Here is a 17583-nt window from a genome sequence, read left to right on the forward strand (position 1 = left end):
AGTCCATGTTAAATTTACAACAATGGTAAAGTATTGTGCATTTCTTTTTTGAGTAATTCGAAATCTCATTTAATTTTGCAACAGTGGTTAAAGCTGTGTTCGTGTACATATGTATAGCCAATTTTGCTAATTGGCGCATGTTGGACATAATAGGCCCTGGCCAACACTTTTGGGCCCATCGAGGTGCATCGGCAGCACAGACAATTGATTCCCAAAGCTGGCCTACTTGATCCACCCAGCTCGAGTGCACCTAATCAATCGAAGCTTAATCTACAGCATAAAAATTAAGGTCCAAAAGTTAACGAGTGCCTCCGGAGCCCTCATATTAAGCACACTTAACGGCGCATTGGAACTCGTGATACTTCCTAATTTAGAAGCGCTCCGAGGCACTTTCTAATTAAAAAGTCATATGCAGCATATTATTATTATTATTATTATTATTATTATTATTATACATTAGACCTTTTGACCCTGCACGCCTTTAGCTACACACTAATCTAATGGCATCATATTTAATTAGCATTAACCTTGACCAGCTAATCCCAGGCGCCTGGATTTCTGTATGGTCAAGAGAGATTCTTCGGTTTCACGAAAGCGAAAGAAGCACCCCCCCCCCTACCCTTTCCATTCTCGGTCATAATAGCTCAAGCAAGATCACGCCAATGGAATCCAATGAAAGTGTCGCGTACGAACCACGCGCAGAACAAAATATCTGACGCTCGATTCCATGAACCGCCCTTTTGAATTTGGAAAAAGAAAACTCGTCGTGACATCCCAAAGAACCAATCTTGACCAAGAAAACCGAGTCAAGAGAAGAAGATCGAGGACGCAGATACTGTTGTGGTGACATTTGGGTGGCAAAGAAAAAGGGGTTCTAGAACAGAAGGAGAGGAGAGGAAACGAAACGAAACGAAACGAAACGGTGGTCCCCTGCGAATACCCATTAGAGATGATGAATCGAATCCAGTTAGAACTTTGAACATTTATAGACAATTTGCTCGTCGAATCAAACATTCCCGAATCAAGAACCATCAATCAATTCCAATGGACGACGGAAAACTAACCCCGTGAGACCCTCCAACGAACGAGGAGAAGAAAGAAGATCCCAGAGATTCAGAGCGAGACAGAGAGAGAGAGAGAGAGAGAGAGAGAGAGAGAGAGAGAGATGTGATTCGGAATTTGGAATGAAACTGCCTCGATCAATCCGTCTTCGACACCGTCTGCTCGTTGCGGTTGTTGCCGGACGACGTCGTGCCGTCGTAGCGCGAGCCCACCATCATCATCACCTTGAACTCCTCGAAGCTGATGGCGCCGTCCCCGTCGCTGTCGACGCCGCCGATCATCCTCCGGCACTCGGCGAGCGAGCTCTCCTCGCCGAGGCTCCGCAGCACCTTGTGCAGCTCCTCCGCGGTGATGGACCCGTCCCCGTCGATGTCGTACACCGAGAACGCGTCCCTCAGGTTCTCCATCGCCTCGTCCGGGTCGACCCCCTTGGTGTTCATCTCCACGAACTCCCCGAAGTCGATGAACCCGTCCCCGTCGGAGTCCACCTCCCGGATCATCTTGGCCAGCTCCTCCTCCGTCTCCGGGTGCCCGAGGGAGCCCATGATGGACCCCAGCTCCGACGCCGAGATCTTGCCGTCCCCGTTGGCGTCGAACTTCCTGAACACCTGCTCCAGCTCCTCGATCTGGGACCGGGACCGGGACCCCATCGACGAGGACCGCGACCCCAGCGGGGTGGCCAATGCGGACCCCCCCGCCGCCGCCGACGGCGAGGTGGGTTTCTTCCGACGGAAGAGGGATCGGAGACCCATGATCGGAAACCTACCGATTCGAACACGGGGATCGTGGAACGGGAATGCAGGCTATCGGGAGGAGGGCAAGCAACACGGTTCGTGATGATTGGTTTCTTTGCGTGGGGGATGAGAAAACGGAATCCCGATGGGGATGGGATTGATCTGTGTTCGTTGTGATTTTTTTGTTGCGGGGGAGGGGGATCTTGCGGTTTTTGATACGAACTATTTCGGGAGATGGGCAATTTTTCGGCCCTCTCTTTTCGGGGGGGTTTCTCTCTCTCCCTGCGCGTTTGCGCTGGTGGTGATTGCGCCCCGCTGGATCTCTCCCGGAGAATCTGGTACTTTCATGAGTCGCATTCTCTGAACCGTCAAAATAGGTCTGGACCTCAATTTCTCAACCCCCGTATTTCATGGGTCGAGTCGTTATCATATGGATTAGGTAATGCTCAACAAATGGGGTTTCGGAATGGTGTTGAATGGGTTCGCAGTTTACCCGAACCTAACTCACCTTTGTGACTCCCTTGTTCACTCTCTGTGAGGAAAGAATGGACTCCTCGGACTCTTTCGAGTTTGGAGAAATCTCGGTGGGCCCGCAAGATGGGCCCGACTTCGCCCTAATTAAGACTATCAAGAAGGTTTTTGTTTTTTTTCATTATTTCTTTTATTTTTATTAGTCTTGTAAGTTTCGTGTATTAGTTATTGGAGCGTATCTTTCACTGGTTGCATTTGGCGTTGTTATGTTTGGGTAATAGTCTGATCTTAATTCTTGTCGTTGCAATCTATGGTCGGCACAAATCACCTCCTTTGATATCTTACATTTTATTTAATTAAAATTTCAATTCCCCCACGTTATTTTGTTGCTGTAATTTTATAAATTTACTACCAAGTACTAACTTTCTCTTATTCTTCATTGTGAATTAATACGAAAATCGAAAATTTTATGCAATATTGAAAGACAATTCTTTAGCATCTTCTAGTCGAAATAGCGATTTTATCTGAATAACATATACATATCAAGAGTTTAAAGTAGGTTAACTAGGTGATGACGGATTTTCATAGGTTAGATTAAAATATGGAAATATTTTAGTAAATAAGTCGAGTCACCAAATTTGTACTGTATATAAATGGGTCAATTTGGATCGGATCATTTTTTACCCAACCCAAACTTAACCAGACCCGACCCGACCAATTCATTTGACAGCCTTAATCTGTTCTATCTTAACCATTGGATCGCATGGAGCTCAATGCCTAACATTGGAATGGACTCATGTGCTCTTTATGCCTGCCAAATTTTTGGTTGGTGGAAACTAGATTGCATTGCGAGCATAGAGATTGTCCGGAGGGGCATTCTTATTTACTTCGGACTCTTTAGAGATAATATAGACACAAGCATGATGATTTAAAGTACTTAGAAAGGGACGACCGCAAAATACATCTTCCATCAACGTCTACCTCCAAATATAAAATTTGCATCTCGAGACGAAAGTAACTATCCAAGAACCACCTATTCATCTTTAATTAATCGCGGATCCTAGATGGTTTCTCATAACCTTTCTTTCCCAATGCGGCACTTTGCCCCGACTCTCTCTCTCTCTCAATTGGCCCCTCAACAGTCGAGCAAGTCGCATGATTTGGCGGCCGGCCGGCCGACTTTCATCTGGACGAGGTCCGAGGTAGTAATCGTTGCCAACCCTCTAATGCGAGGATGGTGATCGTCCCGGCGGCCTTCAAGCTAGGTGGCTAGACGTGCGAAGAGGAGAGGAAGGGGGCGTGGGGAGGGGTGGTGGGCACGTCCCACGAGGATGAGCACGCGGGATGGCGACGGGGAACGAGACGGTTAGCAGAGAGTCAAATTTGTTAATTGTGAACGACAAATTCGTTCAATGTGCACTGGCGACGGGCGCTTTCTTTCTGAAATGAAGTGTCGAACATTATTGCAAAATCATAGAAAGAAAATGATAAGAACTTATTACACGCCCAAAGTGTCCAACGCCCAAAATGACAAAACATACCAAATGACCTGGGAAAAAAAAAAAAAAAACCAAGTGGAGATCGTATTCAACATTTTATAACTTTCATAAAACTATTTTCAAAATTTTCTAGCACTATTTTTTTTTTACCCATGCTTTGAAATTTACTTGGCACTAAACCGGCGGAAACTGAGGACGGAAAGAGGATTTCATTAGCCGTCTGCGAGTTTGGAGGTGAGCTCCCGGAAGAATGGCCGCTGCTTCCAAGACTGCCGTCGCTTCCCTCGTGCACTACCGCCCGCTAACCTGCGCCGCCTCCGCCTCGGCTACCCATCCCGCGCGCCTCGTCCCCCACGCGCCGGACCTGATCAAATGGGTCCGGCGAGAAGGCGGGTTCGTGCACGAGGCCGTCAAGATCGCTCAGGACGGGCTCGGCGGCCTGGGCTTGGCCGCCGCCGATAAGATCCCCAAAGGCTCCGACTTGATCGCTCTTCCCCGTCACGTGCCGCTGAGGTTCCAGTCCGACGGCGGAGGCGTGTTCGAACCGGTGCTGGCCGACTTGGCGAGCAAGGTCCCAGGTGCGCTTCAAATTTGGGGTTCTTGCTTTTAGCCGTGTCTGGTGAAGTTACCGGTCTTGATTAGGTTGAGGTGATTCTTTTGATGGATTTCTCTTTTTGCCTTTTCTAGTTGTTTTTGTCCTCTCATATAAGAGCTCGCTCGAGTTGATTCTTGATACGGGACTTTGATTTGATGGGGGTCTGAATAAGAGAGAATTGAGTTAGTAAATTCCGGTGGTGATAATATTGTTTGTGCTTCAAGGCAATGGCGAGATGTTGCATTTTCGCGAGAGGTTACTTTTTTGAGTTTAAGTCCTGAGGCTTCATTTTGTGAGATAAGATGAAGATTGTTGTTGCTTCGTTTACTACGACTTGCAATGATTAGCTAAGATAATGTTTCCTTCGGAGTGTTTCAAGATTTTGGGTAGGATGAATGCTCTGGATGGTAGCTGACAATTTGCGGATGAGGCATTTCTTTGCTTTTGCTATAATATATCACTCCATCATTCACATTTTTGCCCGTCGTCTTGTGCCCGATGGATGTCACGATGTATCTGTTTTGTGTCCTGACTGTCGAGCAATGTGATCACTAGTAGTTGAGATCTATTAAGTGCAGTGTAAAGGCTTCATTAATTAACTTTGTCTTCCTCTTCCCTTATTTTCCCCAGTAAATGGCGTGAACTTTCGGTATTTTGGTTCTCTAAATATGTTACCTCCCTCTCTGTTTTGGACAATTCACTTTAATGTAAATCCGTGGATAAAAACTTGGCCAAAGTTAGGTTACATGGTGGATGGCGTATTGCTAGCTCATTGACACTTAAGGCTGTGCATTTGGTGGACATTTTGTTTGTCATAGGATGTAGGCTGCGTCCATGCTTGCTGCATGACGGCTTATAGATTTTCTTTGCTCAACATGTTTTGGTAACTGTAACTTTTGAAATTAGGCTGTACTGAGTTTTGAATGAGTAAAATGGACATTGTCGGAGCATTGGCAGAGGAATTATGGGCGATGAAGTTGGGTTTAAAGCTTCTTGGAGAAAGGGCAAAGATTGGATCCTTCTGGTGGCCCTACATCGGCAATCTTCCCGAGACTTACAGTGTACCCATTTTCTTTCCGGGAGAGGACATTAAGAACTTGCAATATGCTCCTCTACTTTATCAGGTAGTCCTCCAAAATATTTTTTTTAAAATTGAAAAGAAGTGGACATCCATCCAATGCTTGGGATTCGCAGTGTTCGCTCATAATGTGAAGTGCCTAAGAAACTGGGGAACTTCCACCACTAAACATGAATAAACTCAATTCTTCTGTATATGAAGCAACTCATGGGAAGGCATCCAAGCCAAATTCTGCCTTGCTACCAAAGAAACAAGTAATCTAGAGTTAAAAACTTTTGGATCCTGCCAGCTGCACCGAATCTTTCAACTTTTGGATTGCAGGGATGATAGGCATCTTCAGCATGGGATCTGGTTAAGTACCACCCTAGCAATCAATACTGAATTTTCTTGGTTGTATAGCAATAACTTTCTGAGAAATAGTTAGCATTCTATTCTTTTCGCGACCTGTTAGAAGCTTGACCTCTATTTGTACATGTGGCAGAAAATTGGCAGTTTTAGCAGTTCGCCTGTGAACCTGATAGCTGCTGCTTCTTCTGAGAAATGATTGGATGTTGTGTTATTCGGATATCATGACCTTGCATTAGAGCTCATAGCATTTGTATGTTCTTGGTGACCTTAGTGATGCCTTACACAAGGTTTCTTCTTCGGTAACAGTCATGTGATAAACCTTTTAATTCCTGCCAGGTAAACAAGAGATGCCGATTTCTTCTTGATTTTGAGAACGAAGTTAAGAATGCTCTCAGCGATTTTAACATAAATGATCATCCTTTTGGAGGACAAGATATTAATGCATCTTCTCTTGGATGGGCTATGTCAGCTGTCTCATCTAGGGCCTTTAGGCTATATGAGAAGAAGTCCCTAACAGGGGCCTACAGCAACGTGCCTATGATGCTTCCTCTTATAGATATGTGCAACCATAGCTTCGATCCAAATGCACGTATTGTCCAGGAACAAGGTGAAGAACAACCGGAAATGCTAGTCAAGGCATGTTTGCATATTCTTACTTTTGTTTTCAATTTTGCTTTCTCTGTGTGTGTTTTTTTCTCTCTGGGAAAAACGTTCTGTTCACTTACAGTCCCTAGTTTTGTTAGCTGTTATGTAGTTATGATAATATTCGGTCTTAGTCTCATGTCTTACAACTCTCTCCAGGTTGTTGCCGAGAAAGAAATCGGGGCAAATGATCCTTTGCTTCTTAATTATGGTTGTTTGAATAATGATCTTTTTCTTCTGGATTATGGATTTGTTATACCTTCAAATCAATATGACACTATCGAACTTAAGTACGATGGAGCTCTTCTAGATGCTGCAAGCTTGGCTGCTGGGGTTTCATCACCAAATTTCTCTTCTCCGGCTCCATGGCAGCAAGAAATCTTGTCCCAGTTAAATCTAGATGGAGACAATCCTGATCTCAAGGTTTTGTTCATCATCATATTTTTCTTATGTTCTGGAAGAGTACTTTAAGTGATCAAAGCATTCTTGCGGTATTTCAGAATTTATGCCCAAATCTGCCTTAACTTTGAGCATCAGGAAATGCCACACGAGTATAGATGCATTTATCATACCCTTCTATTTGTAAATCTTGTAGACATCAATATCTGTGGGTAGTCGATTCTGATCCTTTCTGACAATGTGCATTTTTTCGTGCTTTTTCTTCAATTATAGGTAACTTTAGGAGGTTCAGACTTGGTAGAGGGCCGCTTGCTAGCAGCTTTGAGGGTACTCCTCGAAAGGAAAAGTGAATCGGTGCAAAAGCATGACTTGAGCACCCTCAAATCTATGTCAGCCGAGGCTCCATGCGGAATTGCGACGGAAGTGGCCGCATTTCGTACCATAATTGCTCTGTGCGTGATCGCATTGGAACATTTTCCCACCAAAATAATGGAGGATGAATCCATGTTGAAGAAGGGCGTTCCTGATACAACGAAGCTAGCTATCACATTCAGAATTCAAAAGAAGTCGCTCATCGTAGATGTGATGAGAGACCTCTCGAGAAGAATAAAGTTGCTGCTGTCGAAAGAAACGGTCTCTGCTCAAGGCTAAGTGAAGACGTAACATTCGAGTTGTTCTCATCCTCGCCCTTCTTGCAGAGAAAAAGGAAAATAGCTTCTTGTTTTGTCTCTAGGAATTCTTTTCTGGGTTCATTTGATTATGTGATGGTGTTTCGTGCTAGTGCTTTGGTGCAGATCGTTCCTTGTAAGTTTAAATTTCCCGCTTGGGCCTCCCAGTTTGTATGTGTTTACTGCCATTTTGCCCTTTGCTCATCTACACAGTAGCACCACCAACACTACACTATGCACGACCAGCCGTGACCATTGACCACGAGCACGCCTAGACGAGCTTCCGCTGCCGGCAAGGGACCCCACCGTCGTCAGTCCGTCCCTGAGCCCCCACTGCCGTCTCTCTCTCTCTCTCTCTCTCTGTTCCTGTACATCAGCTGTTGAGTCTAAGCTCGCAGTGCTGCTGGTGTTGCCGAGCCAAGGCCCGACCTAGCCAATGCTGGATGGTCGTGATCGTGGGGGTTGTGAGTTTGGTTGGGAGTTTGCGACCCAATGAGCCCTCTCCTCTATCGTCAACGAGGGCAGAGGAAGAGGGAGACGGCCTTAGTCTACGTGTCGCTCGAAGCTGCGTGGTGACGCCAGGTGTTCGCAGCCTCGGCTGTCATGATTTTGCAACCATTGGGTCGAGAGAGAGAGAGAGATTAGCTTTGCGAGCCAAGCATTAGGTGACGGGAGGTGCGAGTGGCAACTGCACGAGGCGTGACGACAGTGGCATGCGCTAGAGAGAGAGAGAACGGGATATAAATTACCCAAAGACATGCGGGACATTTTGGTTGAAAGGAACAAGTTTATCAAGCTAAAGTTATTCGTCATTTTAAAGGATTTCAATCCAAATTCGAAATTACACAAGAACAAATCGCAACACCGCAAAAGAAAAGAAAAAAAGGGAAAGAAATGTCTGAGACAATGTTCATTGGCGCGAGATTTCTGCTTCCACAGTATGCGAGTTGTATGACCCGTCTCGCGTCAACTAACGCGAAGGTCTAAAACGCGAGTCTTCTGCTTCGCTCTGCCGCCAAAACCCACGTTCTCTCGGGCTCAATGCACAAGCTCTTCGCAACAAGTCGTCGGCATCTGAAAGAAAATCACTTCGCCAACCTCAGATTCGCCATTACCTCCGCCCGTTCCCGCCAGTACACCAAAACCCCGAACCCCAACTCCGACCTCGACTTCCCCGGGAACGATGCGCTTGGGGTGCTCGAGTCTTCGAAACCCATCAACCCAACTCCCCAGTTCGTTCTGGGGATGGAGAATGATTTCCATCGGACAGAGCCCTCTAAGTCGTCGTCGAATCCATCGGCGGCGGCGGCGGCGGCCGCTCGGATTTCGCATCCGTGGCCCGAGTGGGCGGATTTGATGGTGCTCCTGCTGAAAGGAGGTTACTTTGATGCGGAGGGAAACCCGTTCCAGAATGCGGAGTTGGGTCCGAAAGAATCGAATCACATTCGAACCGCGTGCCTGAATTTCGCCCGGGACAGATACGACGTTATGAGGTACCGAAAGTAATGGCTTTTGTCTTGTGCGCTTCACCTGTTTGATTTAATTACGGAGACATTGGGTTTTGATGATGGTGGTGGTGAGGTATAGACCTCTGTGCCTTCCTTGAGGAGTAGGTATTTGTGGGTAGGTAGGGCTTCTTCGAAATAGAGTTTGTTATAAGCTTTGTTCTGATTGTTGTGAAGGTATTGCTCATATGAGCTTCAAGAAAGCTCAGACTTTCTCCAGGTTCCTGTTAGATGCTGCATTTGCATACCCACCAGCATATTGTCATTTAGAGAGCTAACTCAGTCACGTTTGACTGTCATTCCTGGTCAATTTATTTTTCTCTTGCTGTGAGGTTCAGAGCCTGCTACTTGTAGGGACCGGAATTCCACTGTCTTCAAACCAGGCCAAGAATCACAACATTGTGAAGGAAAAAAAGTTTTCTTCTTTCTTTGTTCATTTTGAAAACCCGGGGAAGAAAGAAAAGTGTGGAGTAGTTTTTCTAGGAACTTGTGAATGGTATGTTGTTTTGGATAATATCACCATGTTGTGTCAACCATGAAGTGATGGCCTATTATCATATATCCATAGACTGGTACCCCGTTTGTTTCACGGAAAATAAATGATTTGAAAAATATTTTCTTAAAAACGATAGCTTGTATCGCTTGAAATAATTAGTCAATGAAAAATGTTTTCATAATCGACAACAATATTATGTCTATAATTTTTGTGGATGATGAAAATATTTTTCATTCATTCATTTTTGTAAGCGATACAAGTGACCATATTTTTCTCCCGAGCTTTCTTTTTAACCCAGAATTCTGTTACTAAGCTAAATATAATATTGTTTAAAAGCATCTTAGTTGGCATCTCAGTCCATCTTTTTCTGCATAGTGGCAACAACATGGTGCCTTATGTGCGTCCTCCTTTACTTAGCAAGAGAATTCACAGGACTCGCCTTTAGGCGTAAAGCTTACCCATCCACTTTCAGGCCTTTCTATGTTACTATGTTTTTCTCTCAAAATGAAGGTATTTAACTAGAACCCGGAGCTGAAGATTTTGGATGACATGTGATCTGAAAAGAGGCAATTCATATTACATTGGGCATATGATAATAATGCATACTAGGAATTTAGCTGGTAATCGATTTGACAGTATGCACTCTGATTCAGAGATTAGCTGCTACTCAAAGCGGCTAGTGACTGTCCAATGCAATATCATCACCAAATAGGTATCCGACAACATAGCTTTACTTGAGAAATGGGAGGTTTCCTCATTTACAAATAGAAAGAGTCACTTGACTCGTATTCAGAAGGTTTTAACAAGACATTTCCTGATAGGTATTTGTCAAAGAAACATATTCAGGTCATAGCAGAGTGTGGATGCCCCAGCACAGACAGAAAAGTGGTGAACTCTGGTAAGCGCTTAAGGGCACATGTGGGCATCGATGAGGGTAATGTATGTTCTCTTCTTAAAGACTACCAGTAATCATTAGATTCTATCGATTCATCAGTCATACTCATTACAGACAGCTGCTTTGCCAGGTTTGCAGCTCCTGCAACTTGAGGGGAAACTGTGAGAGAGCATTTGTGAAGGCGCGTGAAGATGAAGGAGGGCGCACGGTTGATGCTATGCGAATCTTGTTAACATACGGACTTGACCCCATAAGCGATACTGTGGAGAATAAACCATGTCTGACAAGAACAGTCAAGGAATCAGTCAGAGCACTGCTAAAGCAAATGGCAGAGTATGGCACCAATGTACTTGGCTCCGATTTGTCAAAGCCCACACCAGCTGGTGATGATCGATCCTGGCATTCAAGTTCGGAAGAGAAAGGCCACAAAGATGTTCCAATGAAACAAGGAGATTGGCATTGCCCCAAGTAATGCAGTTGTTACCATCCTATTGATTTATTTGAGTTTTGCTCTGAAAGGCCACAAACATGTTCCAATTTATTTTCTGCATATGGCAGGTGCAATTTCTTAAACTTTGCTAAGAACATCAAATGCTTGCGATGTGATACTTTTTCTCAAGAAAGACTGAATCAACTACAGGAAGACCAAGATCATCTTCCGCTAAAGAAAGGAGACTGGATATGTGACAAGTGATTGCTTATCATGTCTTTTCTCAGTTGTTCACTGATTTGTGTCGAGGGTCAGCAGAGGTTTTCCCTTATAGAAACTGTTGCATTTTGCAGATGCAATTTCTTAAATTTTGCAAAGAATACTAGATGTTTACAGTGCAAAGAGAAACCCCCGAAAAGGCAGCTCAATCCCGGGGAGTGGGAGTGTGAATCGTGAGTTCTTGCTAATCCATTCTTTTAGTGACCACTATATTGAGCAGTTACTGTTTATGAGCTCTTCTGACCTTATGGATCTGTGATTGGTAGATGCAACTACATCAACTTTAGAAGGAATATGGTATGCTTGAAGTGTGATTATAGAAGGCCTAAAGCATCAAATTCAAATGGCTCTTCTCAATGGGAGCATGATGTTGGAAGTCATCATCGAGGTCATGGAGCTGTTGAAGATAGAAATTCTATGTGTTCTCCGAGAAGAAATAGTCAAATACGAGTTGCAAATAGGTGGAGATTTGTGGATGAAGAGAACGGGGTCGCTGAGAAACCGAAGTTGACAAACTCATTGAACAATGTTTCTGGAATTCTTGATTTTCCAATTGCAGGAGGCCTGAGTGATTTGTCTCGCGACACAGAAAAGAGGGAAACATGGAAGCTGAAGATGCTGGAAAGAAGTAGAATGGCCACAGAGGAAAAGGCAAATCCAGACGAGCCACGCTCATCCAGAATTTATAGGAAGTCAGAATCACCAGACTTTGAGGACGATGAAGAAATGGCCGATTGGTTTGGGGGTGGAAAGACGTGAGTAGAGTTGTCTGTACATGTAATCGAGAAGAATCAGATTCATGTTTTTGAGGATACTGCCTTCTTTTTTCCAGTGGACAGTGAACTATTCATCTCGTGCATTCCCGCTGTTGAGTTGCCATGTCTGTGTATGGTTCAGTCTCCGGAATCAGTTTAGTAAACAAACTTCGCACAAGTTACTGTCACACACGGAATATGCAAACAATTAACCACTATAAGAACAACAACAACACAAGGTTTAGTAGAGTTTAGGGGAAGAATCCAGTATTTATTTCAGTATTACAAGGAAGCATCTTATTCTTTATCACCTTTTTTGACCTATGCACCTCTCAATCATGCCCTGAAGTAATTTATTAAACTTTTCCCGTCCAACTCCTTTGTAAAGAATCTTGTCATGTATTCGCTGAAGGTGAACTGCCGGAAAGCAGCGGGTTTATCCGAGGATACGAGCTCCGGTAATGGTCCAAACTGATTCTCTCGATCGCTCGGGTTGCAGAAAACCGCTATCGACACACGTGGCTCTCGGCTAGGGTTGGCCAACACCCGGTGGTCCACGCTTTTGTACTCGTCATTGGACAAGATCTGGAAGAATCAAAAGCACGTAAATAGATCTCTCTGTTTCATGGTAGAATGTACCTTTTTATATTACTCAGGTGCTAGTCCTCAAAGGGAGTTTACCTGGAGGATGTCACCAATGTTCACAACAAGAGCACCCGGGACAGGCGTCACATCCACCCACTCGTCGCCGCGCTTCACCTGCAGCCCGCCGACCTGGTCCTGCAGGAGCACCGTGATCACTCCCGGGTCCGCGTGGGACGTCAAGCCGACCGTCAGATCGGGCTGGGGGCAGTACGGATAGTAGTGCCCCACCATGACCCTCGTCTCCAAGCACGTCAATTCCTGTAGCTTGCCGGGACTCAACCCCAGCCCCTCGCTCAACAGCCCCATCAGCAGGCCTCCCAGCCGTTGGACCTGCTGGTTCCACTCAATCACCTCGTTTCTGCACACCTCCGGGATCTCTTCCACGTCCGCTAATTTCGGTCCCAGCCTTATCTGGAGCGTGTCCCTGCAACATTTATTCGTTGCATTGGTCAGACCGATTCTTTTTCGCTTGCCCAAAATTTCTTACATTTCTTACATTCAAATGACACTATCTTCTGTTTGTCAAAATGAATTCTGCAACCGTATGCTGTATGATCTGTCAACACGACCCTCCAACACATCAGGATGTGTCTCTGTCTTCTTTTCAGACGTATATGATATATCCGTTCGCGTCATTCGCTAATTGTTCGACACGATCGTATTGGTAATTTAGCTTTTTATACGACTAACTTTCATCAAATTCATGAGCATAAAAACGAAATTAATGGAAGCGGCTTCGTGGGGGTTACCTCCAGCTAGCCGCTTTGGAGACGAACAAGTCGACGTTGGAGAAGAACGACACGCCGGTCTCCGTCTGCCTCCGGTAGATCCTCGCCTTCGCCTCCACCGGCTGCTCGTGGAAGGCCCTCACCGCCGCGATCGTGCGGTCCATGGCCTCCGCCGGCACGCCGTGGTTGACCACCTGGAAGAAGCCGAGCTCGCGGGCCGCGCGCCCCACTTCCTCGACGACGGCGGAGGGCCGGCGGCCGGGGCCGCAGCCGGAGAGGTCGATGGTGGGGATCGGATCGGGCCTGGGGCGGGCGGGCCGGAGGCCGGAGAGGGTCTCGGGCGGGTGGACGAAGAGGGGAGGGAGGGAGGTGAGGCCGGAGTCGACGAGACCCTTGACTCCGATCTTGGATTCTTCGAATTGCCTGAGCTCCTGGGATCGGTCGACGGCTTCTTGACCGGTGCCGGTGACGCCCATGGTGGTGTTGGACTCTTTTGAGTACTGCTGGTTCGGATTGGAAATGTGAGGGTGGTGTGAGGAAAGAGAAAGGGGGGAAGGGGAAGGAAGATGTGAAAGAAAGGCGTGATTGTTCATCGGTCAAAGTCAAACCCCCGCGATTCACGCAATAGGGAGATAGCTCGTTTTTTAAACAGGATGCCGTGTTCGTGCGGTGGTTGATATGAATTAACATAAGCAATAATAAAATGAACTAACGATTCAAGGCATCTCGATTACAACCATTAAAATAGATCGCGGATCCATTTTTTTAACTCATATATAATGGGCTAAGTTGTTATATGGATTAGTTATGTCCAGTAAATGGATCATAAATTAGTTTAAACATAATATGAATGTTAAATGGATCATAAATGGATTTATAATTTATTTAGACCCAATCCATATTTATGACTCTCTTCGTTCTCTCTCACCCTCATTCATCTCTCGCCCACTCACTTGGTGCTATCACTTCCATTTGGGTATGAATTTTCCCAAATTTAGTTAAATATGAAAGTATTTTAACAATATGGGTATGAGTTGAGTATGAATCACTAGATTTGCATTACATTGAAATTGGTCTATTTGGGTTGACCCATTTTTAACCCAACCAAACCCAAACCCGACCGGATCCATCCGTTTGACCGGTCTAATCTAATCTCGATTGCATAAGGGTAAATTGGTCACATGTGTATCGATTTGGAGTTTTTCCTGATATTAATTTTTAATTTTTTAAATAGATCATATATGGATTTAACAACCATATTGACAAGTCTAGTGGGAAGATGTGAATAGAGACGTGTGTACACGTAATCCAGCAGAATCAAATTCATTTGTTTCTTTGGCGTATCTGTTTCCTAGGAAACTGGCTTTTCTTTTCCAGTGGACAGTAAACTATTCATCTCGTGCGTTCTTGCCGTTGATTTTTCCATGTCTATGATGGGTTCAGTCTCTCTGAATAAGTTCAGTAAACAAACAAACTTTGTCCATCGCACAAGTTACCGCCACACATGAATTATGCCAACAAAGATGTGCAAATTAACCGCTATATGAAACAACATAACACAAGGTTCAGTAGAATTTAGGGGAAGAATCTAATACTTTTCTACATTATTACAGGGAAGCAATCTTATTCTCGGGGGTACCATCGTTTTTGGCCTAGGCACCTCTCAATCATGCCCTGAAGTAATTCATCACACTTTTCCCGTCCAACTCCTTTGTAAAGAATCTCGTCATGTATTCGCTGAAGGTGAACCGCCGGAAAGCGGCGGGCTTATCCGAGGATACGAGCTCCGGGAACGGTCCGAACTGATTCTCTCGATCGCTCGGGTTGCAGAAAACCGTTATCGACACACGTGGCTCTCGGCTAGGGTTGGCCAACACCCGGTGGTCCACGCTTTTGTACTCGTCGTTGGACATGATCTGAGAAAAGCCGAAATCACGTGAATGGATCTCGGTTTCATCGAAGAATGAAAACTTTTTTTTTGAACTTACTCAGGTACTTGGGAGACGCTCCCAGTCCATGACGGAAGTTTACCTGGAGGATGTCGCCGATGTTCACGACCAGAGCGCCCGGGACGGGCGTCACATCCACCCACACTTCGCCGTGCTTCACCTGCAACCCGCCGACCTGGTCCTGCAGGAGCACCGTGATCACCCCCGGGTCCGTGTGGGACGTCAAACCGACCGTCAGATCGGGCTGGGGACAGTACGGATAGTAATTCCCCACCATCATCCTGCTCTCGGAGCACGTCAATTCCTGTAGCTTGCCGGGACTCAGCCCCAGGCCCTCGCTCAGCAGCCCCAACAGGAGGCCTCCCAGCCGTTGGACCTGCTGATTCCACTCCATCACCTCGTCTCTGCACACCTCCGGGATCTCTTCCAGGTCCGCTAATGCCGGCGCCAGCCTTATCTGGAGCGTGTCCCTGCAACATTTCCTTGCATTGCTTGAACTAATTCTCTGTGCTTTCCCAATTTTTCCTCTTTTCAAACGACTTCCTTTTCTTTTGTTTTGTGCCCGTAAGAAATTAGAAACAAGGACGAACTCTCTGATTGTATGCAATCCATCCAGCTGTATAATCTCTCAATATATGACATATCATTTCGTGTCGTTTTCTACAAAGTTCTGAACTAGATTCGACCCGATGCCAAATGGTAAGTGAGCTTTGACAATACTGATTATAACCATATTCATCAATTAAGAGGAAACTAATTGAAGCGGCTTCGTTGATTACCTCCAGCTAGCCGCTTTGGAGTGGAACAAGTCGAGGTTGGAGAAGAACGCGACCCCGGTGTCCATCTCCCTCCGGTAGATCCTCGCCTTCGCCGCCGCCGCCGGCTGCTCGTGGAAGGCCTTCACCGCCGCGATCGTGCGGTCCAGGACCTCCGCCGGCACGCCGTGGTTGACCACCTGGAAGAAGCCGAGCTCGTGAGCTGCGCGCCCCACTTCCTCGACGACGATGGAGGGCCGTCGGCCGGAGCCGCAGCCGGAGAGGTCGATGGTGGGGATCGGATCGGGCCTGGGGCGGCCGGGCCTGAGGCCGGAGAGGGTCTCGGGCGGGTGGATGAAGAGGGGAGGGATGGAGGTGAGGCCGGAGTCGATGAGGCCTTTGACTCCGAGCTTGGATTCTTCGAATTGCTTGAGCTCCTGGGCTCGGCCGGCGGCTTGTTGAGCGGTTCCGGTGACGCCCATGGTTCGACTCCGACTGCTGGTTCGACCGATGATGCGAGTGTCGTGCCGCAAGGAAACAGAAAGGGAAGGACGAAGAGGCGATGTGAGAGGAAGAGACACCAAACCCCCGCGATCGCGTGAACAATAATGCCGTATTCGTGGGGTGGAATGACATGAATAAATAACGTGATGGAAGAAAAATCAACGTAAAAATTAGAAGAAAACAAACTTACCAGTCAATGCATCTCGATTACATGAGGGTAATTTTTCAAAGAGAGGTTTTTAAGGCGCGCCGTTTCAATGATTAGTCATTCAATTATATTCAAATTGTTCGATTATCTTCTGTTATCGCTCAATATTAGCCTGTCGAATCTACGACATCTTATATGTTCTTTCCAAATTCCTATAAGAACTGTAGCATTACGACGGTCTTATTTCACAATTTTATTGGTTATCCGAGACGATTAGTTTTTATAAAAGTTTTACGAAATCCCAATCTCATGTAATTTTTTGGTTTGACAGTTGTTTTGAGTGACTCTCGCATGCAAGAAACCCTCATGATCCGTACTATCCACAAAGACAAATAAGTGAAAATCAATTAGAATCAATTCCTTTTGGCATGAACCAATTTGAGACTGGCTTTGACTTTAATGGTTGAACTTCTTGAAATAAAAAATACGTGACATCGTGAATTAACTCACTTGAAGTATTATTCACTTTGATCCATTTTATATCGAGTGTCACAGTTCAGTACTTTAGCATACAAGTTGACACTTTCTAAAGAAGTCACTCATCCTGATAGTGCTCTCGCTTGAGCATACTTAATATTGAAATTCCAATACTAACTATTGTCATTATGTAAAAACATTCATCTTGTCAGTTAATTCCAATGTAACATATTTATTCGGGGAACGCTCTTCTCCTTTTTGGTGCGTAATTTGGTTTATTCATATACTATTGCTATCCTAAAAGTCTGCCATGAGCTGTTCCTTATCTGAGCTCTCTGGCCCCGGTAATCACTTCTCATTCTCGACAAACTGGGTTGTTACAAATGAAGTATTAGATTGAGGCGAATAGGTTGTGGTTGGATAGGTTGACACGTCGAGATGTGTTTAAAAGTTCCGAGAGTTAAAAGATATCCTACAGAGAGTTATTCCCAATCGAATTACAAGGTTAGACTCCTTCTGTT

At 45.5% G+C, this 17583-nt stretch overlaps 5 protein-coding genes across 5 annotated transcripts; 2 read left to right on the top strand and 3 right to left on the bottom strand.

Moving 5' to 3' along the window:
- Window positions 1-950: 950 nt before the first annotated feature.
- On the bottom strand, window positions 951-2070 carry LOC115670767 (probable calcium-binding protein CML25). The gene has a single exon (XM_030592127.2). It carries the CDS (start codon window positions 1812-1814, stop codon window positions 1200-1202), a length of 615 nt encoding a protein of 204 aa, XP_030447987.1. The 5' UTR covers window positions 1815-2070; the 3' UTR covers window positions 951-1199.
- Window positions 2071-3915: 1845 nt separating this feature from the next.
- Window positions 3916-7689, top strand: LOC115670766 (uncharacterized). Its single transcript, XM_030592125.2, has 5 exons — window positions 3916-4344; window positions 5319-5485; window positions 6124-6423; window positions 6589-6852; window positions 7102-7689. Exons 1-5 carry the CDS (start codon window positions 4017-4019, stop codon window positions 7477-7479), a joined length of 1437 nt encoding a protein of 478 aa, XP_030447985.1. The 5' UTR covers window positions 3916-4016; the 3' UTR covers window positions 7480-7689.
- A 666-nt stretch (window positions 7690-8355) lies between these two features.
- On the top strand, window positions 8356-12467 carry LOC115670830 (uncharacterized). Its single transcript, XM_030592188.2, has 6 exons — window positions 8356-8989; window positions 10319-10436; window positions 10523-10860; window positions 10951-11082; window positions 11176-11274; window positions 11368-12467. Exons 1-6 carry the CDS (start codon window positions 8538-8540, stop codon window positions 11858-11860), a joined length of 1632 nt encoding a protein of 543 aa, XP_030448048.1. The 5' UTR covers window positions 8356-8537; the 3' UTR covers window positions 11861-12467.
- LOC115670832 (1-aminocyclopropane-1-carboxylate oxidase homolog 4-like) lies at window positions 12056-13768 on the bottom strand. The gene is made up of 3 exons (XM_030592194.2): window positions 13251-13768; window positions 12538-12925; window positions 12056-12441 (listed from the first exon to the last, which is right to left on the bottom strand). Exons 1-3 carry the CDS (start codon window positions 13703-13705, stop codon window positions 12193-12195), a joined length of 1092 nt encoding a protein of 363 aa, XP_030448054.1. The 5' UTR covers window positions 13706-13768; the 3' UTR covers window positions 12056-12192.
- A 983-nt stretch (window positions 13769-14751) lies between these two features.
- Window positions 14752-16559, bottom strand: LOC130134431 (1-aminocyclopropane-1-carboxylate oxidase homolog 4-like). Its single transcript, XM_030592196.2, has 3 exons — window positions 15958-16559; window positions 15261-15648; window positions 14752-15145 (listed from the first exon to the last, which is right to left on the bottom strand). Exons 1-3 carry the CDS (start codon window positions 16413-16415, stop codon window positions 14897-14899), a joined length of 1095 nt encoding a protein of 364 aa, XP_030448056.1. The 5' UTR covers window positions 16416-16559; the 3' UTR covers window positions 14752-14896.
- Window positions 16560-17583: the final 1024 nt, after the last annotated feature.

The sequence above is a fragment of the Syzygium oleosum genome, unplaced genomic scaffold (genome assembly GCF_021117445.2).
Source record: "Syzygium oleosum isolate NSW1041296 unplaced genomic scaffold, Sole_v2.1 Sole_v2.03, whole genome shotgun sequence".
NCBI lineage: Eukaryota > Viridiplantae > Streptophyta > Magnoliopsida > Myrtales > Myrtaceae > Syzygium > Syzygium oleosum.

What these genes read in the sequence shown, in the direction of transcription:
- LOC115670830 (XM_030592188.2), top strand. Translation starts at nt 8,538, where the DNA reads ATGCACAAGCTCTTCGCAACAAGTCGTCGGCATCTGAAAGAAAATCAC. An exon ending in TGGGCATCGATGAGGGTAAT is followed by an intron (nt 10,437 to 10,522) that starts GTATGTTCTCTT and finishes CTGCTTTGCCAG; the next exon opens with GTTTGCAGCTCCTGCAACTT. An exon ending in GGAGATTGGCATTGCCCCAA is followed by an intron (nt 10,861 to 10,950) that starts GTAATGCAGTTG and finishes TGCATATGGCAG; the next exon opens with GTGCAATTTCTTAAACTTTG.
- LOC115670767 (XM_030592127.2), bottom strand. Translation starts at nt 1,814, where the DNA reads ATGGGTCTCCGATCCCTCTTCCGTCGGAAGAAACCCACCTCGCCGTCG.
- LOC115670832 (XM_030592194.2), bottom strand. Translation starts at nt 13,705, where the DNA reads ATGGGCGTCACCGGCACCGGTCAAGAAGCCGTCGACCGATCCCAGGAG. An exon ending in TCCAAAGCGGCTAGCTGGAG is followed by an intron (nt 12,926 to 13,250) that starts GTAACCCCCACG and finishes TAAATGTTGCAG; the next exon opens with GGACACGCTCCAGATAAGGC. An exon ending in ACATTGGTGACATCCTCCAG is followed by an intron (nt 12,442 to 12,537) that starts GTAAACTCCCTT and finishes TGATTCTTCCAG; the next exon opens with ATCTTGTCCAATGACGAGTA.
- LOC115670766 (XM_030592125.2), top strand. Translation starts at nt 4,017, where the DNA reads ATGGCCGCTGCTTCCAAGACTGCCGTCGCTTCCCTCGTGCACTACCGC. An exon ending in ATGCTCCTCTACTTTATCAG is followed by an intron (nt 5,486 to 6,123) that starts GTAGTCCTCCAA and finishes AATTCCTGCCAG; the next exon opens with GTAAACAAGAGATGCCGATT. An exon ending in GAGACAATCCTGATCTCAAG is followed by an intron (nt 6,853 to 7,101) that starts GTTTTGTTCATC and finishes CTTCAATTATAG; the next exon opens with GTAACTTTAGGAGGTTCAGA.
- LOC130134431 (XM_030592196.2), bottom strand. Translation starts at nt 16,415, where the DNA reads ATGGGCGTCACCGGAACCGCTCAACAAGCCGCCGGCCGAGCCCAGGAG. An exon ending in TCCAAAGCGGCTAGCTGGAG is followed by an intron (nt 15,649 to 15,957) that starts GTAATCAACGAA and finishes GAAATGTTGCAG; the next exon opens with GGACACGCTCCAGATAAGGC. An exon ending in ACATCGGCGACATCCTCCAG is followed by an intron (nt 15,146 to 15,260) that starts GTAAACTTCCGT and finishes GGCTTTTCTCAG; the next exon opens with ATCATGTCCAACGACGAGTA.